The 25,348-nt window shown below is 40.5% G+C and overlaps 1 protein-coding gene across 4 annotated transcripts in view; it reads left to right on the top strand.

The window, feature by feature from the left end:
- The window catches only part of LOC143487843 (uncharacterized), a 95,503-nt gene that overhangs the window by 60,038 nt on the left and 10,117 nt on the right, over positions 1–25,348 (top strand). For 2 of the 4 annotated variants that reach the window (XM_076987066.1, XM_076987065.1), the window contains exons 2-3: positions 16,329–16,388; positions 18,148–25,227. The exons of 1 other annotated variant lie outside the window; for it this stretch is intronic. In XM_076987066.1, the coding sequence (XP_076843181.1) occupies positions 18,214–19,095 (882 nt within the window). In that variant the 5' untranslated portion in view covers positions 16,329–16,388; positions 18,148–18,213 and the 3' untranslated portion in view covers positions 19,096–25,227. Of the gene's footprint in view, positions 1–14,745; positions 16,389–18,147; positions 25,228–25,348 lie in introns of those variants that run through there. One more of the 4 variants, XM_076987064.1, reaches the window with a different exon arrangement.

The following is a 25,348-nucleotide window of genomic DNA, read 5'->3' on the forward strand; positions in this document are numbered from 1 at the left end:
CTGAGTCACACTGGATTGTGGCTTTTCCTTTGTAGTCACTGGTGCAGTCAGTTCACGCCCACCCACTGCACCAATCACTGCTCCCTGTACAGGGTTCTTGCAGGTTTCAGTGAGTTAAATTTAAGACTTTTTTAAGACCTTTTAAGACCATTCTCAGTGAAATTTAAGACCAACACAACATATTACCACAAACAATCCAATGATCCCAGAAACTCTTAAAACATTTTATTTTGATTAATTTAGTTACAGGATTACATTAATTCAATATTAAAACAGATAATCAAAATAGTAACATTCTCAACCCAAGCAACCTTACCAACACAACACTAGCATATCTACATACAACCTCACCCTACATATCTCTGAGTTCTTCCTTTTCAGTACCAATCTCAGCATTTGACTTGGAGCTGAGCCATCTTGGATCCAGCCTTGCCCTCAGCTTCTTCTGCAAGAGAATTTGCCTCTCTAGCAAGACAAGTGGATACGTCTTCCAAGCTTTTCTTCCTTTTCTTAAGGTCCTCTAAAGACTGCTCAGTCAGCTCTCTTTTCTGGCTCTGGGATTCATTTTCTTTCCTGATTCATTCCTGATCCAGAAAGAGTCAGTATTTTGACCGTGCTGCACCCACAGATGCTAAGAGTTCCTTGGTGAGGGGAACCTGTGACACCTCCATGCATTGTGACAGTCACATACGAGTCTGTGTGTGCCAGTTGTGTCCTCTTGCATGTTTTCTGCCTCCACCTCCTTGTTGGAAAATAAGAAATAAAAAGATAGACGTACACCATCAAATTAAATAATCATACACACATTATACATTTAACAACATGTAGACTCAGCCTATCTTCAAGTATGTCTAAGGCATGGTTTGACCAAAATCCTCACACCCTGCAGCTGATAAAATTTATTAAATGTTACATTTTGGTTAAATTACTGAAATAAAAGAAATTATAAAATTAACTAATTAAATAAAGGCTCAGAATTTTCTTTCCCCAGGCCATCTGTATCTTAAAACACACAAAACTTTTTTAACCCCCTACCTTCTTTTCTATTTATTATCCCGATGAAACCAACTTACTTTGTCTAGCCATGCTGAATATGAATTTGAATGTTAACATTGAAAACGTTGGGACACACTACCTGTTTTTACCCTATGTATATATGCCCACTAAAAGGCAATACATCAGTACAATGTAAATAAAACCATGTGCAATCCATGAAACAGAGCATGGGACAGTGGAACATGTTTCAAAACATGACATAACCCATCTACAGGGCATAGTTGTTTTTTTTTTTTACATTTTACATGATTTTACACAGTAAATATATTTTTCCTCTAGCTGGGATTTTTCCTCTATATATTTTCTCTAGCTGGGATTTAGCATGCATTGAAACATTTCTCTAACTCAATGCCATGGACAGTACATGGTTCTGAGATGTTTTTGTATTGTAGCCTAATTGTATAAAATGGTTAACACATTGAAAAGAAGACTGTGGAGCATAAGTAAGGATCACTTACTTTGATAAGTTTTGGTAGATCCTGCGCTGTTTCATGGCCCATGAAATGAGAGCCCATGTACCTCGATTGCACATATCCATTGCTCCAGAACCGAACATGAAGATCCAGCTGTTTGGATTTTGTGGTTGAATTAAAGCTTTCATCGAACATTAACACATACGGCCCGGTAAGAGCGTATCAACTCTCTCTTGATGAAGTCTGCCAAGCCAAATCTAGCTATATATGCGATTTGTTTAGTCCACACGAAAACTTTTTCGCGATATTCGAACCAGGGAACATTGCCGTCACTCTATCCTAATGTAGCCCGAATATCATTAGCCAAAGCACTAGTGATACTGCGGTGGAGTCCGGCGGGACCCGGCACTGACGATAGCGAAGACGGCGGGGACGAGGCACAAAATTGCGTGAAGGCTTTTCGTGACAAGGGCCGTTTCCTGCCTGCGGTTATTATGGGTTTTGTAGTTTAATTAATTAACACGTACCAACACCTGTAGCCCCGCACAAACACAGACAACACAGAACTGACTTCCGGACGTTTCGATTAAACTACACTTTTCTAAAATTAACTAAGGTAAAATTTTAAGACCTGACTAAATTAAATTTAAGACCTTGGATGAAAATCTGGCTGTTTTTTAAGTCTTTTAAGGCCTTAAATTTAAAGTTTTGAATTTCAGACATTTTAAGACTTTTTAAGACCCCGCGGGAACCCTGCTGTACAGCTTGGGGTTCTGCTTTTATTTCTCGGATTCTTGTTCTTTACTGGTTTTTCTGAATTTTTGCTGTCTCTCCCACTCTAAGCTTGCAGATTCATTGATCTTTGCTATGAGGACTTCGTCTGTGACAGCTACATCATCCAGGGAATTTTTGATTTGATATTTCACATTGTCATTGATTAAACCAGTGCCCACTGCCCTTAAGAACTTTCTTTGAATTAGTTCTGCACTGTACTGTTCTTCGGCTCCTGGTTCTCTTGAGGGGGGGGGGGGGTGCCGGCGAACGAAAGTTGTTGAGCGGGGGGGATTGGGTTCGTGTGCGCGTGTCAATTGCTAAGCGGGAAGACCGCTAGCAACCGCGGACAATCGCTAATAGCAGCAAAAACATAAACGATGCAGCGCTTTGGTGCATGGCAATATAGTGAGCTGTTTTTAAAACAAGCCCGCGGGCGACTCATAACGTCCTCGCGGGCGACATGGTGCCCGCGGGCACCACGTTGGTGACCCCTGCCCTAAAGAGAAAGTTGAAACGGCAGTGAAACAGGTACTGCAGGGGCTATAATTGGACTTGGCTCTAGCTGAGTTGTTCCGAGACTTAGTTTTGCCATTTCCTCTTGTAATTTCTTTGAGGCATTCTGAAAGCTTGACTGCAGGGCTTGATATTGTTCCTGTAAACTGGCCAATGCTGCTGCATCTTTACTGGCCAGTTAACAGGAACAATATTTTTTTTACTTTACTTTTACTTTTTTTACTTACTGTTGCATTAGCTTTCTCTTTTCTTTCCTTGGCAAACGCTGTTACTCGGACTAAGAACTCACGTGCCACTGTTTCATCTTCTTCGTCAATAGCCTCCTCAACTGCTTCACTTATTGCATTGCATTGCGTGTACTTCTTGGTCCGGTTTTCTTTTGCAATTTTACTTTAACTGTACTAGGATTTCACTGAGACGATCCTGCAGTTCCTCCAACTCCATCTTTTATGCTTGTCACTGTTCACAGCAGCACCGCTGATCCCACTTCTGACACCAGGTTTTGTTACACACTTGAACAGATGGGACTCCAGGTGTGTTTTATGGAATTTAATATCTGAAAGATATCGAACATTGCAGTACATCAGTAGCTGCCACCTTCATCAGCATAGCATTCACATTGAATAGTAGACGGATGTTGTCTTCTTGTAGTAATTACACTAGCCCCAAATAAAATCACAAATAAGATATTAATTAAAGAAAATCATATCGTATAAACATAAACACATCTGCGTTTCCACGTTTCACTAAAACGACTTATCGGCAATTCCACATGTTTAACCTGGTGCCCTGTTAGCAGTTAGCATAATTAGCTAACGCACTAAACGCACATTCTCAGGTATACAATTACAATACGCACAGTGAAAAACATACGGCCAACCTGTCTCACTGCTATCTCTAAACTACTCTAGATTCATTCATTGGTTTTAACCACGTTACCTGAAAGATATCGAACATTGCAGTACATCACAGAGGTGGGTAGGAACGCGTTACATTTACTCCGTTACATTTACTCAAGCTTTTTGGACAAAAATGTACTTGTAGGAGTAGTTTTAATATGAAAGACTTCTACTTTTACTTGAGTAAATATGTGGTGAGAAAAACGCGACTTTTACTCCGTTACAATCGGATTTGCGCCGCGCTACCGTTACTTTTGTTTTGTAAATAATTTGTCTTTTTAGTGAGAAGACTGACCAATGTCTCGTCACCTGAGTATGAGTGACCAATCAAATGAAGCTGGTCAATCACGTGATCACATACGCAAACTTTCTCCACTGGTAGCAAGAAAGTGACAGAAAAACTTACCGAGCATCCCTGACCTCATACAGCCAATGTTTACATTACAAACGTGTAAAAGGACAGCTATATTATGCGCTGCAGGGTTGCCAAATTTTCAAGATCACTTTTAGTAAACCGGGGTGGGGGTTGGGGTTTGGGTGGTGAGCGTAAATTGTTGACGGGGGGGGGGGGGGGGGGGGGGTGTGTAAAATGGACACAAATTAAGTATTATATCGCAATCGATCGATCGCCAGTGGTTGGCGCCAGAGCGAACTAGTAACTCATTGAATCATAGATGTGGATCAGAGGTAAATAAACTAGATTTTTTTCGGCGTGAGAAATCGGATATGTGGCGATGTGTAAGCGTGTGAAGACAGCCAAATGCGTGTGTCTCACGCTCAATGCGTGAGAGTTTGCAACCTTGGTGCTGCCAATTGTGTCCAGAGTTGTATAGTCCAGGTTCAGAAAGTAAAAGTCCTCACCAGGATTTTGCTCAGGCTTCCTGAATTGTGTTGATTCTAGGGGTGACCTGCAATAGTCGCTGATTCGACTATAGTCGACTATACCCCCTAGTCGACTATGAATGTCATAGTCGAATGTACCATTCTAACTGCATGGGGTGCCCAAGGACGCTGCTAAGCATTAGTTGTTACATTAAATGTCTTTGTTTTTGTTATATATAGCCTTTTGTCAAATAAAATCATCCTAATTTCTGTTAATAAATATTTAAAAATGATGTGTGCGCATTAACAATAGGCATCTTCCTTACTACACATTAATACATCACACCCTGCAGTTGCACAATCCAAACGAGCGGAGCTGAACACGCTACAGGATCAGCGTCCGCCGAGATTATAATGTCTACTAAAAAAACTTCAAAAGTATTTTGAAAAAGATAAAGATGAATCAAATAAAGTAAAGTGCAAGTTATGTCGTCAACGTCTTTTATTTCGCACGACAACAACCAACATGGCATACCATTTAAAACGCGTAAGGCGAAAAAAAAACGTTTGCCGTTTGTCGTCTCGTCGCGGTGCGTCTCGGCAAGTAATCCTATAAACATTTATTGTTGTTGTTTGCTTTTAAACCCCGTTACTTGAACCTTTCCTTATAATTTGTTTGCTGTTGTGTGGAAATGTTTTATATATATTTTCAGGCAGGCATATTTTATTTAAAATATTTTTGACATTTTGCACAGTGCCTGTCTGACAGTTCGATATGCGCACTGACGGTTAATGTTCTCTAACGTTTCATTAAAAAATAAATAAGTAATAAATAAAAGCTGAATAAAGACAACCTACCATGTTTATTCATTTATCTGAGTGTTTTAGGTTTTTACTTTGAAGTGGAAAAAAGTCCTGAATGAGAACGGGATCCCGTTTAAGGTGCTCTTTAAAAAAACCCTGATTCGACTATTAGTCGACTAAAGGGAAAATCTGACGAATCAGATTCGACTATGAAAATCCTTAGTTGAATACACCCCTAGTTGATTCCACTCATTTTACCTGTATTGCACTAATTAGAAACCTAGCAAGCTTTAGCAAAATCCTGGTGAGGACTTTTACTTTCTGAACCTGGATTATACAACTCTGTGTCTGCAAACGTGTGGACATTTCAGCCTACAAGAACTCAACATCAAATATGAGGAAACACGATGCGATAACGTTTGTATGATGTAATTATTAAATGTAACGCAGTGCAATACTAAAAACCAGTTCTCACACTGATTGTACACACTAGCAATATAGGATGATTAAGTCTGCTACAAATTGATTCAGTTGGTGTCAAGTTGTAGCTACACATATTGGCTGACAGTCTCATCAGTTAGTGCCTTTGTGGAACACATTAAAGTTACACAGGCCTAATAATTAGGAACAAACAAAAATACATATTATTTATAATAAATAATTTATATATATAATATTTATTTATAATACATTATTTTTATCATTAAAAGTCATTGTTTCCCATAATTCAATTTCCCATGATGTAATTTACTGACACGAGACAGTACTCATGCATTTACTCACTACTTGAGTAGCTTTTAATCAAAGTACTTTTTTACTTTTACTCAAGTAAATTTTTGGGATGCATACTTTTACTTTTACTTGAGTAACATTTGGTTCTAGTAACTGTACTTTTACTTGAGTAAAATTGTTGAATACTCTACCCACCTCTGGTACATCAGTAGCTGCCACCTTCATCAGCATAGCATTCACATTGAATAGTAGACGGATGTTGTCTACCCCAGTGTAAATGCGCTCATTATTGGGTATATACTCTGGTGGTATAAGTCAGTATTACTAACCGAACCGTTTGAAAGTGTAACTCCTTATGAATGTAATTCGAAGCGGCATGCTGAAATAACTCGGGCAGTACTGGAGTTCATCGTGAAAGACATGATGTCCGTTAATATAGTGAACAAGCCCAGCTTCATGGTTTTGTTAAACACACTGGAGATGCGCTACCAAACGCCCTCACGCACATATTTTAGCCAAGTTGCTATACCTGCAGGGTTGGCAACTCACGCATTGAGCGTCTTAGACTAAAAAGTTACTAGTTCGCTCTGGCGCCAACCACAGGCGATCGATTGATCACGATATAATAATAATACTTAAATTTAGTCCATTTAACACCCCCCCCCCCCCAACAACAAATTACGTTCGCCACCTCCTCCAGGTTCAAGTATCACTCCAAGCGATCTTGAAAAGTTGGCAACCCTGTATCTGAGCTGTATAAAAAAAATGCCAAAACTGTTTTCCTGAAAACAGTGGGGAAAAAATCGCGATTTTAAATCGCAATCGCAATTTATAGATAAAAAATTGCAATTAGATTATTTTCCAAAATCGTTCAGCCCTACTATAAAATGAACTGATACAGTGTGAAATGAAATAATTACAAATGAAATAAATTATGTATCTTACCAAAAATATGTGGGGTGGCCTCTTTTTAACAGATTGATCATTTTTCCCATACGTGAATTACTACGAACCTATGAATTACTAACAACTTTACTTGCTATTCTCACAACTGGTCAGCTCTGATGCCCTGTTAGAGTCCTTCTCCCCAATTGGTCGTGAGGAGCTTATTTCACTGGTGAAATCTGCTAAACCCTCCACATGCATACTAGATGCTGTACCAACCCATCTACTTAATTACTGCACAGCAATGTAGAACCGTTGCTTACTATAATAAATTATTCTCTGAGCCTGGGCTACGTTCCCAGTTCATTTAAACTTGCAGTCATCAAGCCGCTAATTAAAAAACCTGGTCTTAACCCCCAAGAACTGTCCAACTATAGGCCAATTTCTAATCTGTCATTCATATCCAAAATTTTAGAGAAAGTAGTTTCTTCACAACTCTCTTCCTTCTTACAGACAGAACATGTCTTAGAGTTATTTCAGTCTGGATTTAGAGCTCATCACAGCACTGAAACAGCACTAACTAAAGTACTGAATGATCTCTTAATATCCTCTGATAAAGGACACATTTCGTTTCTCATACTGCTAGACCTCAGTGCTGCTTTTGACACCATTGATCATAATATTCTACTTAATAGACTGGAGACACTCATTGGCATAAGAGGTCAAGCACTCTCCTGGTTCAGGTCCTACCTGACAGATCGTTACCAATTTGTGCTAGTAAATAACGAATGCTCTGAGCATTCTTTTTTTTTAATCAATATTTTTCTTTATTAGTCACACATTAAATATTACTTGTACACAATAATGTTAACAAAGTTGTCAAAATTATCCCCATCCCCACCCCCGAACAAAGGAAGGGCAAAATTAAATAAATAGATAAATAAGGAAAAAAGGAAAGAGAAAAAAAAAAAAAACACTGCGATGTCTATATTCACATGTTGGAAGCACTGTAGTAATGTTAAGCTTCATATCTACTTCAAGGTCCTTAGTAGCTGTAAACACCAATCTTCTTTTAACAGATGGTTATGGAAAGTTGGAAGAGGACATAAAAGTAATAAAATTTCCCCAGATTGTTTCGAATGTCTTTGGCTTTTTCCTTAAATTGTACATAATCTTTTCAGATGGAACATAAGAAGAGAGTTCTTTCACCCACATTGATAGACTTGGAGGCTCACTGCTTTTCCATTTTTGGGTTATACATTTGTTTGCAGCAATTAAGGCCAGTTTAATAAACCTAACATTAGCTTTGGTATTTACTTTATTTACTGAGAGCGAAGACTCATCCCCTAACAAGGTCAGCCTAGGGCATAAGGGTAACTTAACACCAGTTATAATTTCAATAAGTCTCTGTATCTCCCTCCAAAATCCATCAATGTGAGAGCAAGACCAGAACATGTGAAAGACAGAACCTGTTTCGGTCTTGCATCTTGGACAAAATTTAGAGTATCTACAATGTATCTTGTTAAGCCTCTCAGGGGTGTAGTATGTTCTGTGAAGTAGATTAAACTGGAGGAGTTTGTGTCTGCTATTGAAATACGTTCGGCCTATTTTACAAATATGCTTCCACTCTTCTGCCTCAAAGGAAAGATTTAAATCAGGTATCACCAAATGGCGGACCGCGGTCCGGATCCGGACCCGAACGCCGTCCTGTCCGGACCCAATTACATTCCTGATTAACTGGATACGGACCCAAATGCCAAAAAAAATTTAACGGGAGACTATATTTTAAACCGGAGACGAGTGTTACGTTCACCACCCATTTGAGTGTTACGTTGCCCCCCCCCCCCCCCCCGCTCAACAACTTTCGTTCGCCACCGCGGACCCGGACCTAAGGTCTGAGCTATCTGCCAAAAATGGACCGCGGAAAGATTTAATTGATTACCCCTGATTTAAATCTTGCTCCCATTTTGTCTTAATTGCAAGTGTTTCTGTATTGGTTAGTTCCCACAGTATTCTATACATGTAGGAAACAAAGCCCTTTGCGGTATGATATTCCAGCAGTTTGGTATCCAAGACAGCAGGTGATAAAGCTTCTAATCGTCCTCCTTGTTGCACCCTAATGTAATTTCTGACTTGTAGATATTTGAAGAACTGTTTTGTCATGCAGCTGAAATGCTTGTTTTATTTGGTCGAATGTCATTAAGATATTGTCTTGGTATAATTGGCCAAATGTATGTATTCCTTTGTTAAACCATATATGACTGCTACTGTCTCTTAATGGTTCCGGTAAGGCTGGGTTGTTATGGAATGGCGTGTCTGGATAAACTAGTTTCTGGTTTCTGGTTTTTTTACGTATTTCCAACCACAACTTACAATTATGTATAATATGGGGGTTGCTAGTGGCAGATTTAAGAGTGTGATATTGAGGAATGTAGGGTAAACTGGATAGAGATGTATTAGCTACGAAATACTGTTCCAGTTGCACCCAGGCGGGAGGATTTTGAAAATCCGCTTGCCAGGCCCATATTGTTATTGATTGGGCAGCCCAGTAGTACAGCTGAAAGTCAGGTAAACCAAGCCCCCCTTCATGTGTAGGACGACATAGCACCTTAAGTTTAACTCTTGCATTTTTGTTGTTCCATAAGAAACTTATAATTGAGCTATTGAGACGTTTAAAAAAATACTGAGGAATAGAGATAGGGAGATTCCTGAAAAGATATAAAAATTTAGGAAGAATGTTCATCTTTATGCAATTTACACGTCCAATTAGCGAAATGGGCAAACGTTTCCACCTTTCTAGCTCCTGTTCTGCCTTTTTTTAATAGTGGTGTGTAATTAAGCTCAAAGGTGTGGTTTACTTCCTTAGATATATGTATACCCAGATAAGTAAGCTGGTGCTTCCAGGAGAAGGGAATATTTATATGGGAAGTCTTTTCTGCTGCTGAATTAAGAGGCATGATGACACTTTTGGTTTTGTTCACTTTATAGCCTGAAACCACCCCAAACCTATCTAGCAGTTCCAATAAACCCCTAACTGATTTTTGGGGTTGAGTGATATATAACATGATGTCATCTGCAAATAGTGAAATGACATGTGTCTTGTCACTGATATGTACTCCATGTATTTTTGAGTGTTTCCTAATGCCAATAGCTAAGGGCTCAATTGCAAGTGAGAACAACCCTGGAGACAAAGAGCAGCCTTGCCTTGTACCCCGTGTTAGAGGAAAAAGTGGGGAAATATCATTATTAGTTTGAACACAGGCCATGGGGTGTTGATATAAAATCTTAATTATTTTGAGAAAATTTGGGCCAAAATTCATGTTCTTTAATAATGAGCTTAGGTAGTTCCATTCAACATGGTCAAATGCTTTTTCAGCATCTAAGGAGACTGCAAGGACTGGTTCATCAGTGTGTTTGGCATAATGTAAAATATTGTAAAACCTTCGTATATTATCTGTACCAGAGCGTTGGGAAATAAAACCAGTTTGATCATGAGCCACCAGCTTTGGTAGAACCAGAGCCAGCCTACTGGCAATTACTTTTGTTAAAATTTTGTAATCCGTATTTAATAATGATATAGGTCTGTATGAACCACACAATTTTGCATCTTTTCCTGGTTTTAAGATTACAATAATTAAAGCTTGTTCCAATGTTTCTGGAAGTTGACCATCTTCAAACATTCTATTGTACATTTCTATCATAGGGTTGATCAATCTGGGTAAAAACTTTTTATAAAAATCTGTAGAAAAACCATCTAATCCTGGCGATTTACCCATTGGTAGATTTGCAATAGCTTCTGTAATTTCTTCCTTCGAAACCTTAATTTCTAGGTTCCCTCGTTCCTGATCGGATATTGCTGGAGTTTCAAGGCCATCCAGAAAAGAATCTATATCAGCTATATCACTATTCTGTGATGTGTAGAGTGACTTATAGAATGTTTCAAATGCTGAATTAAATTAATTTAGGGTCTTTAGTGACTGTACCATTTATAAGTTTAATAGTAGTGATTGACCTGTGGGCATCTTCCTTCCGAATCTGCCATGCTAACAGCTTCCCTGCCTTGTCTCCATGTTCATAGTATTGAGCTTTACTTCTGAGGATGGCGTTTTCAGCTTCACGAGTAATTAGAATATTGTATTTAAGTTTTTTAGCATTGAGTAGTTGGAGTATCTGTTCATCTTTTGTGGTGCTATGAGTCTCTTCTAGTTTTTTTATTTCTAGTTCTATGGAGCGCAATTGTGTTAAGTGGTTTTTCCGCCTATTTGCTGAGTAAGAAATGATTAGACCTCTAAGGTATGCTTTCATAGATTCCCAAATTATAACCGGAGATGCAGAGCCCTTGTTTATATTTAGGAAAGTGTCTATGTTAGTGTTTATAAATTTCACAAATTTTGAGTCATTAAGAAGATGAGTATTAAACCTCCACCGCTTGGGCCTAGATGATGCATATTGACTATCCATTGACAGCAATAAAGGAGAGTGATAGTTCTGGCTAGATATTCACATGATAATACTCTAGGTTCTCTCCCGGTGTGTATAAGGAAAAGGTCAATTCTAGAGTAACTATTGTGTTTATGTGAATAAAACGAATACTCTTGTTTGGTTTTATTTGATTCTCTCCATATGTCTATGAGGTTATGACTCAGTATTTCTTTCTTTAGTGTTTTAGCTGCCTGGGTTAGGGGTGCCTGTATTGTTGATCTATCCCGCATATCTAACACCAGATTCATATCTCCTCCGATTATTAGTTCTGTGGAAGCATACATTAATTTAAAGAAAATGTCTAAAAAAAATTTTGGTTCATCGTAATTTGGCCCATAGATATTCACCAAAACAAGTGGTTCTAAGCCAACAAGTCCTCTAATAATTATAAAGCGTCCACCTGCGTCTTTTTCAATAGTTTCAGGCTGAAAGGAGATCTTTTTGTTTACCCAAATTGCCACCCCTCTGGATTGTGATGTAAAGGATGAAAAAAACAGCTGCCCTGGCCATTGTCTTTCAAGTTTTTTATGTTCCTCGTTCGTTAAGTGGGTTTCTTGCAGGAAGGCAAAATCTATCGTTTGGGTTTTAATATAGCTCAGTACTTTCTTGCGTTTTAAGGCATTATTTAAACCATTGACATTCCATGATAAAAATCTATATATTGAGGGTGTCCCTACCATCTTTTCCTCTACCGCAAAGTTCGTTAGAGCCTGTTACTACAGCTACTAGCAGAAAAATAAATGACAAGGAAATTAGCAAATACTCATCGCTACACATCAGCAGTGCCTTCGCACAGATACAAAAAAGTGAAAGTGAAACCAGACTTTCATTTAGAACACGACGATAATTGAGTATAACCAAATATATAAAAAGGATCTTGCCCCTCCACCCTCTGGGTCTACATACCCCCGAACAAACTGTAGACCTAGTAAACTCCCCTATAACACGCTCAGGTGAAGCGATCGACATTCTCGTCACCTATATCGGCCTAAGCTCTGCATAGATAAATAGAACTAAACAAGCAGCAGTCCGTCTTTTACATGGTATACCTTTTCCTCATGGAGTTCATATTTACGAACTTGGCCTTCCCTGGAGCAGCTGTGGATGGTGTTGCTGAAAGTAGTTCTCCGCTGATGATGGGGATGAAAAATTGCGGCGTCCCTCCGAGAAATTCACCCTAAGAGTAGCCGGGTGGAGCAAACTGTAGGTGATGTTGTGGTCTCTCAGTCGTCTCTTTATGTCGTTAAACGCCCGTTTTCTTTTGTACAGTGCCGTGGACACATCCCTGAAGACCATAATGGTTGAGTTTCCGAACCTCAGCTCGCCTTTTCTCCGGGCCGCTTGGAGAATTATTTCGGTGTCCCTATAGCGGAGAAAGCGAGCAACCAGTGCCCGTGGCTTCTCGTGCTCGGCAGGTCGCTGTTGGAGACTGCGGTGACATCTTTCGATTTCGAATGATCCTGCCTGTTCGTCACTGATGTCGAGAATTTTTGGTAGCCACTCTCGGAGAAAACTCGCTCCGTCTTTACCCTCGACACCTTCAGGAAATCCCACAAGGCGCAAATTCTTGCGTCTCGCCCTGTTTTCCATGTCATCAATTTTTTCCTTCAGCTCCTTGATATGTTCGTCTTGGATTTTGTTAGCATTAGCCAGCTCTGCACGAAAGTCCACTATAGCGGTTTCATACTCGGTTTGCTTTGCTGAAAGTTCTTGTAGTTTGGTGTTAATGGCAGCTTGATTCGTGTGAATTTTTGCAATGATGTCGCCGAGCTTGCCAAGACGGTTATCCACCATGTCTTGAATTTTCGAAAACCCCTTCTCCATTTCAGAGAGGAACCATGACGGTGGTGAGCCGCTCGCCTCGCTAGCCAAATTCTGTTCATCCGATAAGCCTGCCTCTTTCTTTTTTGCTGGCATTTTCAACTTTCAGATGAGAACAATAAAACCAGAAGTGTTTAGCTCCTTTAAAAATCTAAGTTTGATGAACTGCTGCGTTGTTGACAGGATTTAAGAGAAAGTATCGCAGAGCCGATCGAGGCGTGTCTGTTCTCTAAGCTGCCATAACCAGAAGCCCCCGCTCTGAGCATTCTAAAGTAAAGTATGGTGTCCCACAAGGATCTGTACTGGGCCCCATATTATTCTCATTATATATGCTACCACTGGGCACTATCATTCGTAGGCATGGTATTAGCTTCCATTGCTACGCAGATGATACTCAGTTGTATATATCTTCTAATCCAGATGATACCACCACAACTCTCAAGATTGAGAACTGCGTCCAGGATATTAAAAACTGGATGGCGTCTAATTTTCTTAAACTAAATTCTGACAAGACTGAGGTACTGATTCTTGGGCCTAAAGCTGTTAGAAGCAATTGGGCTGATATTCCCCTTACCCTAGATGGTTTTTCAGTAACACCAAAATCTACTGCAAAAAGTTTAGGTGTCACTATTGATTCTGATCTTTCATTTGACACACATGTATGCAATGTCACTAAGGCTGCCTTTTTCCATTTACGTAATATTGCCAAGCTGAGACACTTACTTTCATTAGCTGATGCAGAGAAGCTAGTTCATGCTTTTGTCTCGTCGAGATTGGACTACTGTAATAGTCTTCTAATTGGATGCTCTAAACAGTCCATAAAGAAGCTACAACTTGTACAAAATGCCGCAGCTAGAGTGCTAACCAAGGCTAGGAAATTCGATCATATTAGTCCCACTCTCGCCGCACTACACTGGCTGCCGATTAAATATCGCATTGAATTTAAAGTTCTCCTGTTAACCTATAAGGCGTTAAATGGTCTTGCCCCACAATATCTGAGTGAACTCATTGATTACTACAACCCATCTCGCCCTTTGCGCTCCCAAAATGCTGGATTTCTCGTAGTTCCAAAAATTTGTAAAACTACAGCCGGAGGCAGAGCTTTCTCTTTTAAAGCCCCTCAATTATGGAATAGCCTTCCGGCTCCAATCCGAGACTCTGACACAGTTCCAATCTTTAAATCTAGACTTAAGACTCACCTGTTTAGTCAAGCCTTCAGCTAAAATTCCCCTTGTAAGGTGTAGGGGCTTGGGGGCCCCCAGACGTTGAGATTTCTGGTGATCTGAGATGTTGATGCTGTCATCCAGCTGTGTCTTGGCATCACTCTATTTGTGACTGACTTGACTGGAAAGCAATGTCTCAGTGAGCCCTCATGCCTGTGGTCACCTCTGAACCCCTCCCTTTAGTTATGCTGCTATAGATTAGTCTGCCGGAGCCACATGCTGATCACTGGCACGTGAGCTACGTACATTTAAATCAACGGTGGTTTAAATTCATGTCCACTCAGTCTGTATTATCTATCTTCTTGCATGGCTCTACCCAAGACGATTGGATACAGGCACCTGCAGGCACCTGGGGGATGGTCTGGCTGCCGGTGGATGTGCTGATACCGGGGTTCACCTGGGGAGTAACACTGCAGTCGGAGCCTACAATACCAGCATCACTGCTCCGACACGGAATGAAAGCCTGGCATTCATCAACAGACATTTACAGTGACAATATCAAAACCCAGAACTTTCAATTCTAACTTTTACCTAGTCTGATTGTGTGAATTATGTGTGACTTGTGTATTTGTGTGTTAACGGGCCGCCCAATGGAGGATGGGTTCCCTTTTGAGTCTTGGTTCTCCCGAGGTTTCTTCCTATTCCCCACCATCATAGGGAGTTTTTCCTCGCCACTGTCGCCTTTGGCTTGCTCATTAGGGTTCTGGACCCATAGTATTGTTAACCTTGTAAATCCTGTAAAGCTGCTTTGCGACAACTTGAGTTGTTAAAAGCGCTATACAAATAAACTTTGACTTGACTTGACTTGACAACTTACGCCGACACACTACTTCACGGTTTATAGAGAGGCGGTTGGTGATACTTTTCAACGTCTCTGTCCGTTACAGTTTCAGTTAGGCTCTCGTGCTGGGTGACGTCATACGTGCAATTATATACATGCACGAAAAACTGGCCTATACTACCTCTCAACAGTGCCACCTACTGGATACTTAAAATAGCATGCGAGGCAAAGGAGAGAATGATGACCATTTCATATGGAAATAATAACTTTATTATTCACCTGGCTACACAAAGATAAAAGCTTATATGCTAGTTATATTGTACGGTTTTATTAGTAGTTTTAATGTACGATTTAATTGATTTTATGCTCTTACCACTACTGAATGTAATTTACGCCCTTGATTTCTAATTATTTTCCCATTGGTAATCGGTTTCTCTTTTTGTAAATATCCATCACACGATAGAAAATTATCTCTAAAGGAATCTAGTCTTGTAAATATTCACCCTGCAAGATTCTTTGTCTTTTTCAAATCAGTATTTATATTTCAGAGCAAACAAAATAAATGACAGGAATAACATGTATTATTTGAAGCTAGCATGTTAATGTTGTCACCCTGAGTGTATGTAGTCTTGGTAAAGGTCGTAGTGATCTGTGGGATCGGCATTTGAGTTTTCAACCAATTTGTCATCTTCTCCAGTTGTTTATACATTGTTATTTATTAGTGACAGACAATATGAGATCAGATATACATTTTACTAAAACGTTATGTTCGTGTTTATAGGAAGTTGTGCTTTAAGTGCAGCCATGTCCAAAATTCGGACTGGGGGACAATATGCGGCCTGACAGCACAGTATAAAATGCCATTGTACAAAAAATCTATTTTATATTTCACCAGAAGATGGCAGTAGATCTCGCCTATACTGTAGATCTCGAATACCTTTTACAGATATGCTGTAAAAATGACATGACATTTAATAAGAAATGGCATGGAGATCTATGTTGAGAAACATTGAATGAAGTAGATGTGTCGGATCTACACCACATGTGCATGTTTTAATTTTTATGTCATTTTAAATAAATGTGAAGTGGAAATTTAAAATTATTTTATTCTAATCATTTTCAGTCCAAAAGAAATGTTGAAGAAGTTGTCTTAACAGTGGGAGATTTGAGATCTTCTGAAGAGGTGAGTTATATTTTAAACCTGTGACTGATACATTTTTCAATATAATCCAGATAAATTAACACAGTATCTCCCAATCTCATTACACACACAGGCTGGGTTATACATACTTTAACACAGTATTAACACAGTATCTCCCAATCTCATTATACACACACAGACTGAGTTCTAGACCCTTCTGGACAGGACAGTAACTGTGCTATGGAGTTATAATGCTACCAAAACATTGTAAACATATTCCGCAAATATTCTATTTGCAAGCAAACAATGTGATTTTCAAATGAAAACCATGACTTACAAATACAAAATGTGATAGTTGTTAATTCATATGTGACTTTCAAGCAAATGCACAGCAACTTTCCAATAAATCACACTACAAGTACAAATACGTACGTACAAAAAATGTCCTTTGTGGATCATGTGACATTTGGCACACTTTTAGCAGGAGCGCTTTCTAAAGAGGCACATTGAGTAATCTTGTGCACAGGTGAATTTTCTGTGATATATTGGTGCTGCCCATAGATTAATTCTCTGATGCACAATAATTTAAAAGATCAAATCACACTGCTGGAACTCATAAGGAGCTTCAACAGACCAAAGCAGCTCTGTAGCACCATGAGAGAAAAAGGAAGGAAAAGAACAACTTTGAAAAAAAAGTTGATGAACCCTACAAAATAAAAGTCCCTATAGCAGGGGTACTCAACTGGCGGACCGCGGTCCGGATCCGGACCCGAACGCAGTCCTGTCGCAGTCAGGACGCAGTCAGGGCTATTGAAAAAACACTCCGTCACGAGTCTTACGTTTGCCACCCCCGCTCAACAACTTACGTTCGCCACCCCCCATCCCCCATTGTAACTTCGCGCCGCGCTTCAGCGCAATGAACAAAGTCACGTTTTCAGGGTTCATACACCTTTATAAGGTGGAATTAAAGCACTTGTACATCACTTTCAAGGTCCATTTCAATATTTCCCAGCATGTTAAACATAATTAAGTTAAATATTTATACATATACTCGAAATAATTCGCTTTTTATCACATTATTTAATGGTTGTTTATTTAAAAAATGCCCAATCTTCACGTCTTCACGTTCTCTCATGTTTCGTCCTGGAATTACAAGAGGCTCGTATTTGTTAACCTAATACAAGAGAACTATTCAGTCAGACAGCTATTTGTTGTGAAACCAAGTAGTTACAATTTCAAGCATTTTAAAGTACTTTAACCTAAATTCCAGCACTTTTCAAACCTGAAACATATAGCAACATTAAAATTGGTCAGGTAAATGTTCATTCCCCTGTTTTGAGGGGTGTTTCTACCACATATCGTTTCGGACAAAACGCCTATCGTTGCGGAGAACACTGCAGTGACGCTCGCGAAAGTATAAACGCCTCCACCGTTCGCGCACCGTTCCCCCCCGCTCAACAACTTACGTTCGCCACCCCCGCCGCACCGGACCTCAGGTCACAGGTATCTGCCAAAATTGGACCGCGGACAAATTTAGTTGAGTACGCCTGCCCTTTAGACTGACACATAGAGTGGTACTGAACCAAACAGAGAAAGACATATATAACAACATAGACAAATGTTTTCATTTTAGTGAAGTAATGAAGCCTAGAACTGTCTCCTGATGGTCTTTAGCATGAATGTATCTAGCATTATGCAGAACCCAAATTTTTATTTGTCATGATTGTTTCATCTTCATCTCACAATGAATTTGCAATGTCTTTTTCCTATAGGTATTAATGCTGTCCACTTTCCTCAACAGGTAAACGTTACCTACATAAACACATTTATCTGTGAGGAGTATGTCAGACTGCTGAAATCAGTAACCATGGAAAAGGAGAAAAGCTACAACTGCTTACAGTGTGGAAATAATTTTACTAAACACAGTGATCTCCAGAAACACCAGCGCATTCACACAGGAGAGAAGCCATATCACTGCTCAGAGTGTGGGAAGAGTTTTACTCAACAGAGTCATCTCAACGTACACCAGCGTATTCACACAGGAGAGAAGCCATATCACTGCTCAGAGTGTGGGAAGAGTTTTACTAAACAGAGTCATCTCAAGCAACACCAGCGCATTCACACAGGAGAGAAGCCATATCACTGCTCAGAGTGTGGGAAGAGTTTTACTCAACAGAATAGTCTCAAAACACACCAGCGCATTCACACAGGAGAGAAGCCATATCACTGCTCAGAGTGTGGGAAGAGTTTTACTACACTGAGTCATCTTCAACAACACCAGCTCATTCACACAGGAGAGAAGCCATATCACTGCTCAGAGTGTGGGAGGAGTTTTACTCAACAGAAAAATCTCAAAACACACCAGCGCATTCACACAGGAGAGAAGCCATATCACTGCTCAGAGTGTGGGAAGAGTTTTACTAGACAGAGTACTCTCAACAAACACCAGCACATTCACACAGGAGAGAAGCCATATCACTGCTCAGAGTGTGGGAAGAGTTTTACTAGACAGAGTACTCTCAACGAACACCAGCACATTCACACAGGAGAGAAGCAATATCACTGCTCAGAGTGTGGGAAGAGTTTTACTAGACAGAGTAGTCTTCAACTGCACCAGCACATTCACACAGGAGAGAAGCCATATCACTGCTCAGTGTGTGGGAAGAGTTTTACTCAACAGAGTAATCTTCAAAGGCACCAGCGCATTCACACAGGAGAGAAGCCATATGGAAGCCGTGGGGAAGTCTAATGCTTCTAGCTACAGTTCTAGCTAACTGTACATTTTCTGTATTGCACTAATACTGCACTATATTGGTACAGAATGAAGCATGTTGGACAGACTACATGTGATCTGCAGTAAACAGTAGTGGGAGACTCTGAGCACAGACGTTTGAACGTTTCCTCATCAGTTATGAATGATTTTAGTTTACTTATGTTTTCACTCTCCATGGCCAGCAGGCTAACTGGAGTATTCACATGCATCAGTGTCCCTGCTTTGTTAAGAATGATGACAGTTTGTTAGTGTAAATGTGGATCAGCACATAAGAGATAGTAGTTGGTAATTGAACATGACAAATGTTACCGGATAACAATACAGAGGAGAATATATGAAAAACCACATGTATAAATATACCCTGTATCCCCCAAAAATCTTTTGGTACCTCTGGGGATTCTAGGGGTGCCACCAGGGGCACACAAGCCGTAACAGGTCCTATTAGGGCAGTCATGGTCTGGTGGTGGGGAACTGGTCTTCTGACCTGAGGCCCTTAACCCTCAATTGCTCACTTGTATAAAAATTAGATAAAATGTAAGTCGCTCTGGATAAGGGTGTCTGCCAAATGCCATAAATGTAAATGTATTGAGCACTGTATTGCTGTAGACCAGGGGTCAGCAACCTAAGGCACGCGTAGGCATAATCTGAGGCATAATAACTGGCACGTGCCATGCTGAACCAGCATCAGCAAAAAAAAATAATAATAAACAATCTCAGATAGAGAGCACGATCCTCCAATTGAAATCGCTCCTCAACGCTCTGCACTTGGATTCTGCCACATACCCATGTTTAAATTTAGCCAAAATCAGTTAGTCTACCTGATAGCGTTAAATGTGCCAACAGTCCAGCTCTCTTAATGTAGGGTGACTAAACGTCCGTATTTCCTGGGACATGTACGTATTTCACGTCCTGTCCCGGGTTTTTTTTTTAAGTGAGGAAATGTCCTGGTTTTTAAATTACCTTCATTGGACCATTAAAATGTAAAAGTACAGGTACTACGACCGCACGGCGCTGCATGTGATGTAATCCCTGAGCCTTGTCAAGGCTGGAATATTTGGATTATACTTTCGCAAGTGACCGTAGTGCATGGTAGTATAAAGAAACACCCCTCAAAAACAGGAAGGAACATTTACCTGACGAATTTTAATGTTGCTTTGTGTTCCAGGTTTGAAAAGTGCTGTAATTTAGGCTAAAATGAGGGCAGCCCTGTTCAGAATGTAGACAGCATCAGTACGCAACCCCCCCTCTCCAATTTTATTTGTTGATAGTGGCACATTCATTGACTACAAATGTTAAAGTTGGCACTCCATGTATCAAAGGTTGCCGACCCCTGCTGTAGACACTTGTTGGCAGGTCGGAGCTGCATTGTACAGCCACAGACACTCGTCAGCTTGAAGAGGGTAGCTCAATCGTTTCACCATCCTTAACCTGTTTAATCAAGTCCTCAGACAACATACGCATTGGAAGATAACTGTAATCCTCTTCCTGATAATGTCTCACCTCGTAAGGCTCCCTCACTGTCCTTTAATGGTGGATTATTCTGTGACGTGGTGAATCAGTGTTGCGCCATCAGGAAGCGGACACAGTTTCTGAGGGGATTGGTTTTTTAACAAACAGGTTTTTACTTTGAACATACGGGTTTGCACACAAATTGACAGTAGACACTCGAACAGCACGAGCACAATGAGGCATGATAACACTAACGGAGCTAAGAGTGTCATTAGACATAAAGACAACAGACTCGACCAGCAACCTGACATATAACAGAACACTAAAACTTTGATAACAAACTACACAAATGGACATCTACAGACATGAGAAGCCATGAACAAAACACAAATATCGAAAGATTTTTGTATTAACCAAATCTGACTTCCAAAACGCAACAGACTGCACAAGACCACAAACGATGACCATCATTTTTACTTTCACAATAAGTTTCACTATATTAACCATCACCTTACAATAACCCACAAAGACTGAACAACACCGATTAAATTGCAGAACTAAATTACAAATGAGACACAGCTGAAGGGGGAGTAACACAGGGCGTGACTGAACACACTAAAAAGTGATACATGATTGACAGGGAGGCGGGGCTAGGCATGACACCCTCCTTAAAATCTCAGCATCACCTCTATTCCGTGACCTACAGAAAGCATGGACTACACTTGCTTGCAAAGTGAACATACAAGTTACTGTGTGTTTTGGATTCTTGTAAAAATATTAGGCCTGAAATTTCAATGTGTTTCAATAATTTAATTAGTTTTTGATATGTGATGAAAGCTGATGTGCATAATGTGCATAAATGTTTTAGCTGTTTGACTATTTGGAAACTCTGTAAAAGCTCTAGAGACAGATTAAAAGCAATACCACACAAACAGACCTTTTAATGTTTTGTTTTTTCTTTAGTTTGTTACACTCACATCACGCTTGAATGTCTTGAACATATAACAATCGAAACATTACTTGCTAGCAAATAATACACTGAAAATAAATACCACTTTGCATTTATACAGTATGAATTACATTGTATTGTGATTGCATTATGATACTTCCCCTGGCTATGTCTCCACTAGCCTACTGTCAGTCCCGCCTCCCTCCGGTCAGTCATGTTTTCTGTGTTTGTGTCTTTTATTTTGAAATTCCTAGTTGTGTCTGATTTCACTCCCCTGCCTTGTTCTCTGCTCCTCGTTATAGCTGTCTGGTGGGTCTTGTTGAGTCCCTTGTTTGGTTAGTGTATTTAAGTTGTGTTTAGTCTCTTGTGTGGTCTGTTATTGTAAGTACCTCTTGCTTGTATGCTATTTGGTATCTTGGTTTTTTGTGTCTGTAATACTAGTCTGTATGTACTACTTGTATTTTGCATTCTCTGTTAGATGTACTTTGTGTGACTGGTTTCTCTAGTGATTTTGAATGTTGATGTCTTTCCTTTTCTTTAGCCTTGTCCACCCAGTTATTTCTGTTGTTGTTTGGTTCATATGTTAGGTGTTTGATTATGTTTGGTGTATGTTCTGTGTGCTCTGTGTATATGTATTAGTTTTGGTATTAAATCATTGTTCAGTCCGCACTTGCATTCAGCTCTCTCTCTCCCAGTTGATACACCTACATTGACTTTGATCTATTTAAAGAAACTGACCGGACCGGCGTTAAGACCACCCAAAATAAAAAATTAAAGTCTGTGCATGGAGGAGCAGTGGCAGCACAGTGGAGTGTAGTGTAGTGGAGTGTTGTGGTGTGTTATAGAGTGCTGAGGAGTGTTGTCGAGTGTTGTGTACGATAAGCTGAGGCAGCGCAGCCTCCACCGCAGCCCATCTCGGTAACGCGATCGCTCTTTCTCACACTGTATGCACACACGAGAACATGGTTAGTTTTTTATTATACTGTATTTACGATCAAAGTGTATCTACATTTAGGGTCATGCTTCACAACGAAAACTGCTTTACGACAGACTTTTCAGTTTCTAACCCCGTCGTTAAGAGGGGACTCACTGTAGGAATATGCATTGAACAAATGTATACCGCCCGACCACCATAGTTTGAGGCACCGCGGTAAAGTTGGCTCAGCGTTGGAAGAAAATCTCTCCTCAGATTTTGAATTTGAATATGAAGCACGTGTTGTATGAAACACACAGCAGCATTTTCATTTGGTTGAGACATCATATACTGACGACACCGAATTTATTAATTTATTATTTTTTATTCTATTGCCAAATTCAATGTAATAAGCTATGACGGGCAGGGTGAGCGAAACAAAATGGAAGCGATCACACCAAGTCTCAGGGGAAAAAGGATGGTTTAATAGAAAAGTGCGCAAACCAAAAACCCGTGACGTGATCCAAATGGAGGATATAATGACCAGCGGTCAACTGGTACAAAGACAAGACATATATAGACAAACAAACGACCCTCAGATGAGACGGATCACGGGCTCCGCCCCCCTGAGGGATGCACACAATGCAACAATACAAACAACAACAACCGCTGTGGATGGACGCGACCGGTAGGGGGCTGCCGTACCGTGACATAAGCCATGTTAACTATCTTGTATCTCATGGTTGTTATTTATTACCTGTTCAATTTCTTTACTTTTGATATATATTTGATATATATTTTTTTGCATGCAGCTGTATTCTATCCAGTTAACTACTTACCAGGGGCTATGCTCTTTTTCAACTTGACTTGGATTTACCAAAAAAAAAAAAACACGGAAATTGGAGCTGTCGCAACTTGTTCTTATTTTGGCCTACGCTACCGTCAGTACCCCATTATGTTGTGCACCCTTTTTATTCCCGCAGGTCGTTCGGTCCAGTGCTGCACATTGGCCCGCTGGATGTTCCACACTGGACCTCTCTCCGCTGCTGCTACCTTTTGCGTGCTCATTTATTACTTAGAGTGGTGCCAACACTGGCTGTTTGCAGTGCTATTTTTGATTGCCTTTTCTATTACGCTTATGGATAATAAACTTCCTCAGTTGAAACCCTTGCCTCCGGCCGCCTCTGTCTTTGCACAAATGCTGTTTGACAGAAATGTCATCATGTCCATTGAGGTAGGTAAAGAAGAACTAAGTGGCATAAAGGGTTTAATGTGCAGAGGGGCTGGTTCTGTTGCTGAGTGCAACAGCTCTGGAGAAAAAGCTGTTTGCGTGCCTGGTTGTGCTGGTTTTGATGGCCCTGAATCTTCTGCCAGAGGGGAGTGGTTGGAAGATGTGATGTCCAGGATGAGAGGGGTCAGAAGTTATTTTTTGTGTCCATCTATTGACCTTGCTGTGGTAGATGTCCACAGGCTGCAACCAATGATCTTCTCCGCTGTCCTGACTATGCGCTGCAGTCTGCATAAACCAGATGGTTATGGATGAAGTCAGTACAGCTTCGATGATCGCTGTGTAGAACTGTACCATCAGATTCTGCGGGAGGTTGAATTTCTTCAGCTATCTCCGAAAGTACAGTCTTTGCTGAGCTTTCTTGGCAATGGTCACTGTGTTCCTCTCCCACTTCAGGTCTCTGGATATGGTGGTACCCAAGAACCCAGGAACTTAAGTGACTCCACCATGGAGACCTCGGAGCCATTGACAATCGTCTATCACCATCTCCACCGTCTCTGCTGTGTTCAGCAGCAGGTGGTTACTGTTGCACCAGGAGATCAGCTGATCAACCTCATGTCTGTAGGCAGACTCATCGCTGTTGTTTATGAGGCTGATCACAGTGGTGTCATCTGCAAACTTGAGGATTTTTACGGACTGTTCTTTGGAGACGCAGTCTTTTGTGTACAAACTGAATAGGAGAGGTGAGAGGACGCAACCTTGCGGTACTCCTATACTTGTGGTTCGGATGTCTGATGTGTGTTTACCAAGACGCACCTGCTGTGTCCTGTTTGTCAGAAAATTCATGATCCAGCAGCATATAGGATCAGGCACTGACAGCTGTAACAGTTTGGTGAGAGAGTCAGTGTGGGGGAGTAGGTTTGATTGCTGAAAGTAGCAGTTCTAACAGTTCCTTTTGTGTGTTCAAATCTGCAGTAGAACTCATTCAGGTCGTTGGAGAGTTGACAGTCATTCAAGAGAGGGGATGTTCTCACCTTGTAATTGGTAATTTCTTGGAGGCCTTTCCAGACTGAAGATGAGTCGTTGGCAGCAAACTGGTTTTTCAGCCTTGCTGAATAATCATTCTTTGCTGCTTTAACACCTTTCTCCAGCCTGTATTTGGCCTCTCGAAAGAGAGTTCTGTTCCCACTTGTAAATGCAGCCTCCTTCTCCTTATGAAGTTGTTTGAGTTCGGATGAGAACCATGGTTTGTTGTTGCTGAATTTCACCCGTGTTAAGGTTGAGATGCAGCTGTCTTCACAGAAACTGATGTAAGATGTTACACAGTGTCTGATGTGTATGATGTGTATTTGTCTAAGCTCCCTGTTGCCTCTTCAAAGACCAGTCAGTAGACTCAAAGCAGCCCTGTAGCTTCTCTATTGGCGCATTTCCACTAGGACCTGCTTGGCGCGGTACGGTTCGATTCGCGACGGTTTGTGAGTGTTTCTATTAGTACCAGGTACAAGTGTGCCGATACCTTCAGGTACTTTTTTCGTACCTACTTGCTCGAGGTTCTAACCGTTCCAAAGCGGTACACTTCTGTGACGTGGAGGAAGAGCATGACACTGATTGGCCAGGGAGTGTCGTCACAGGTTGCGTCACAGGAGAACGACTCCTCCGCTATCGACTCCTCAGCCATTTTTGAAACCCA

The sequence above is a fragment of the Brachyhypopomus gauderio genome, unplaced genomic scaffold (genome assembly GCF_052324685.1).
Source record: "Brachyhypopomus gauderio isolate BG-103 unplaced genomic scaffold, BGAUD_0.2 sc51, whole genome shotgun sequence".
NCBI classification, from domain to species: domain Eukaryota; kingdom Metazoa; phylum Chordata; class Actinopteri; order Gymnotiformes; family Hypopomidae; genus Brachyhypopomus; species Brachyhypopomus gauderio.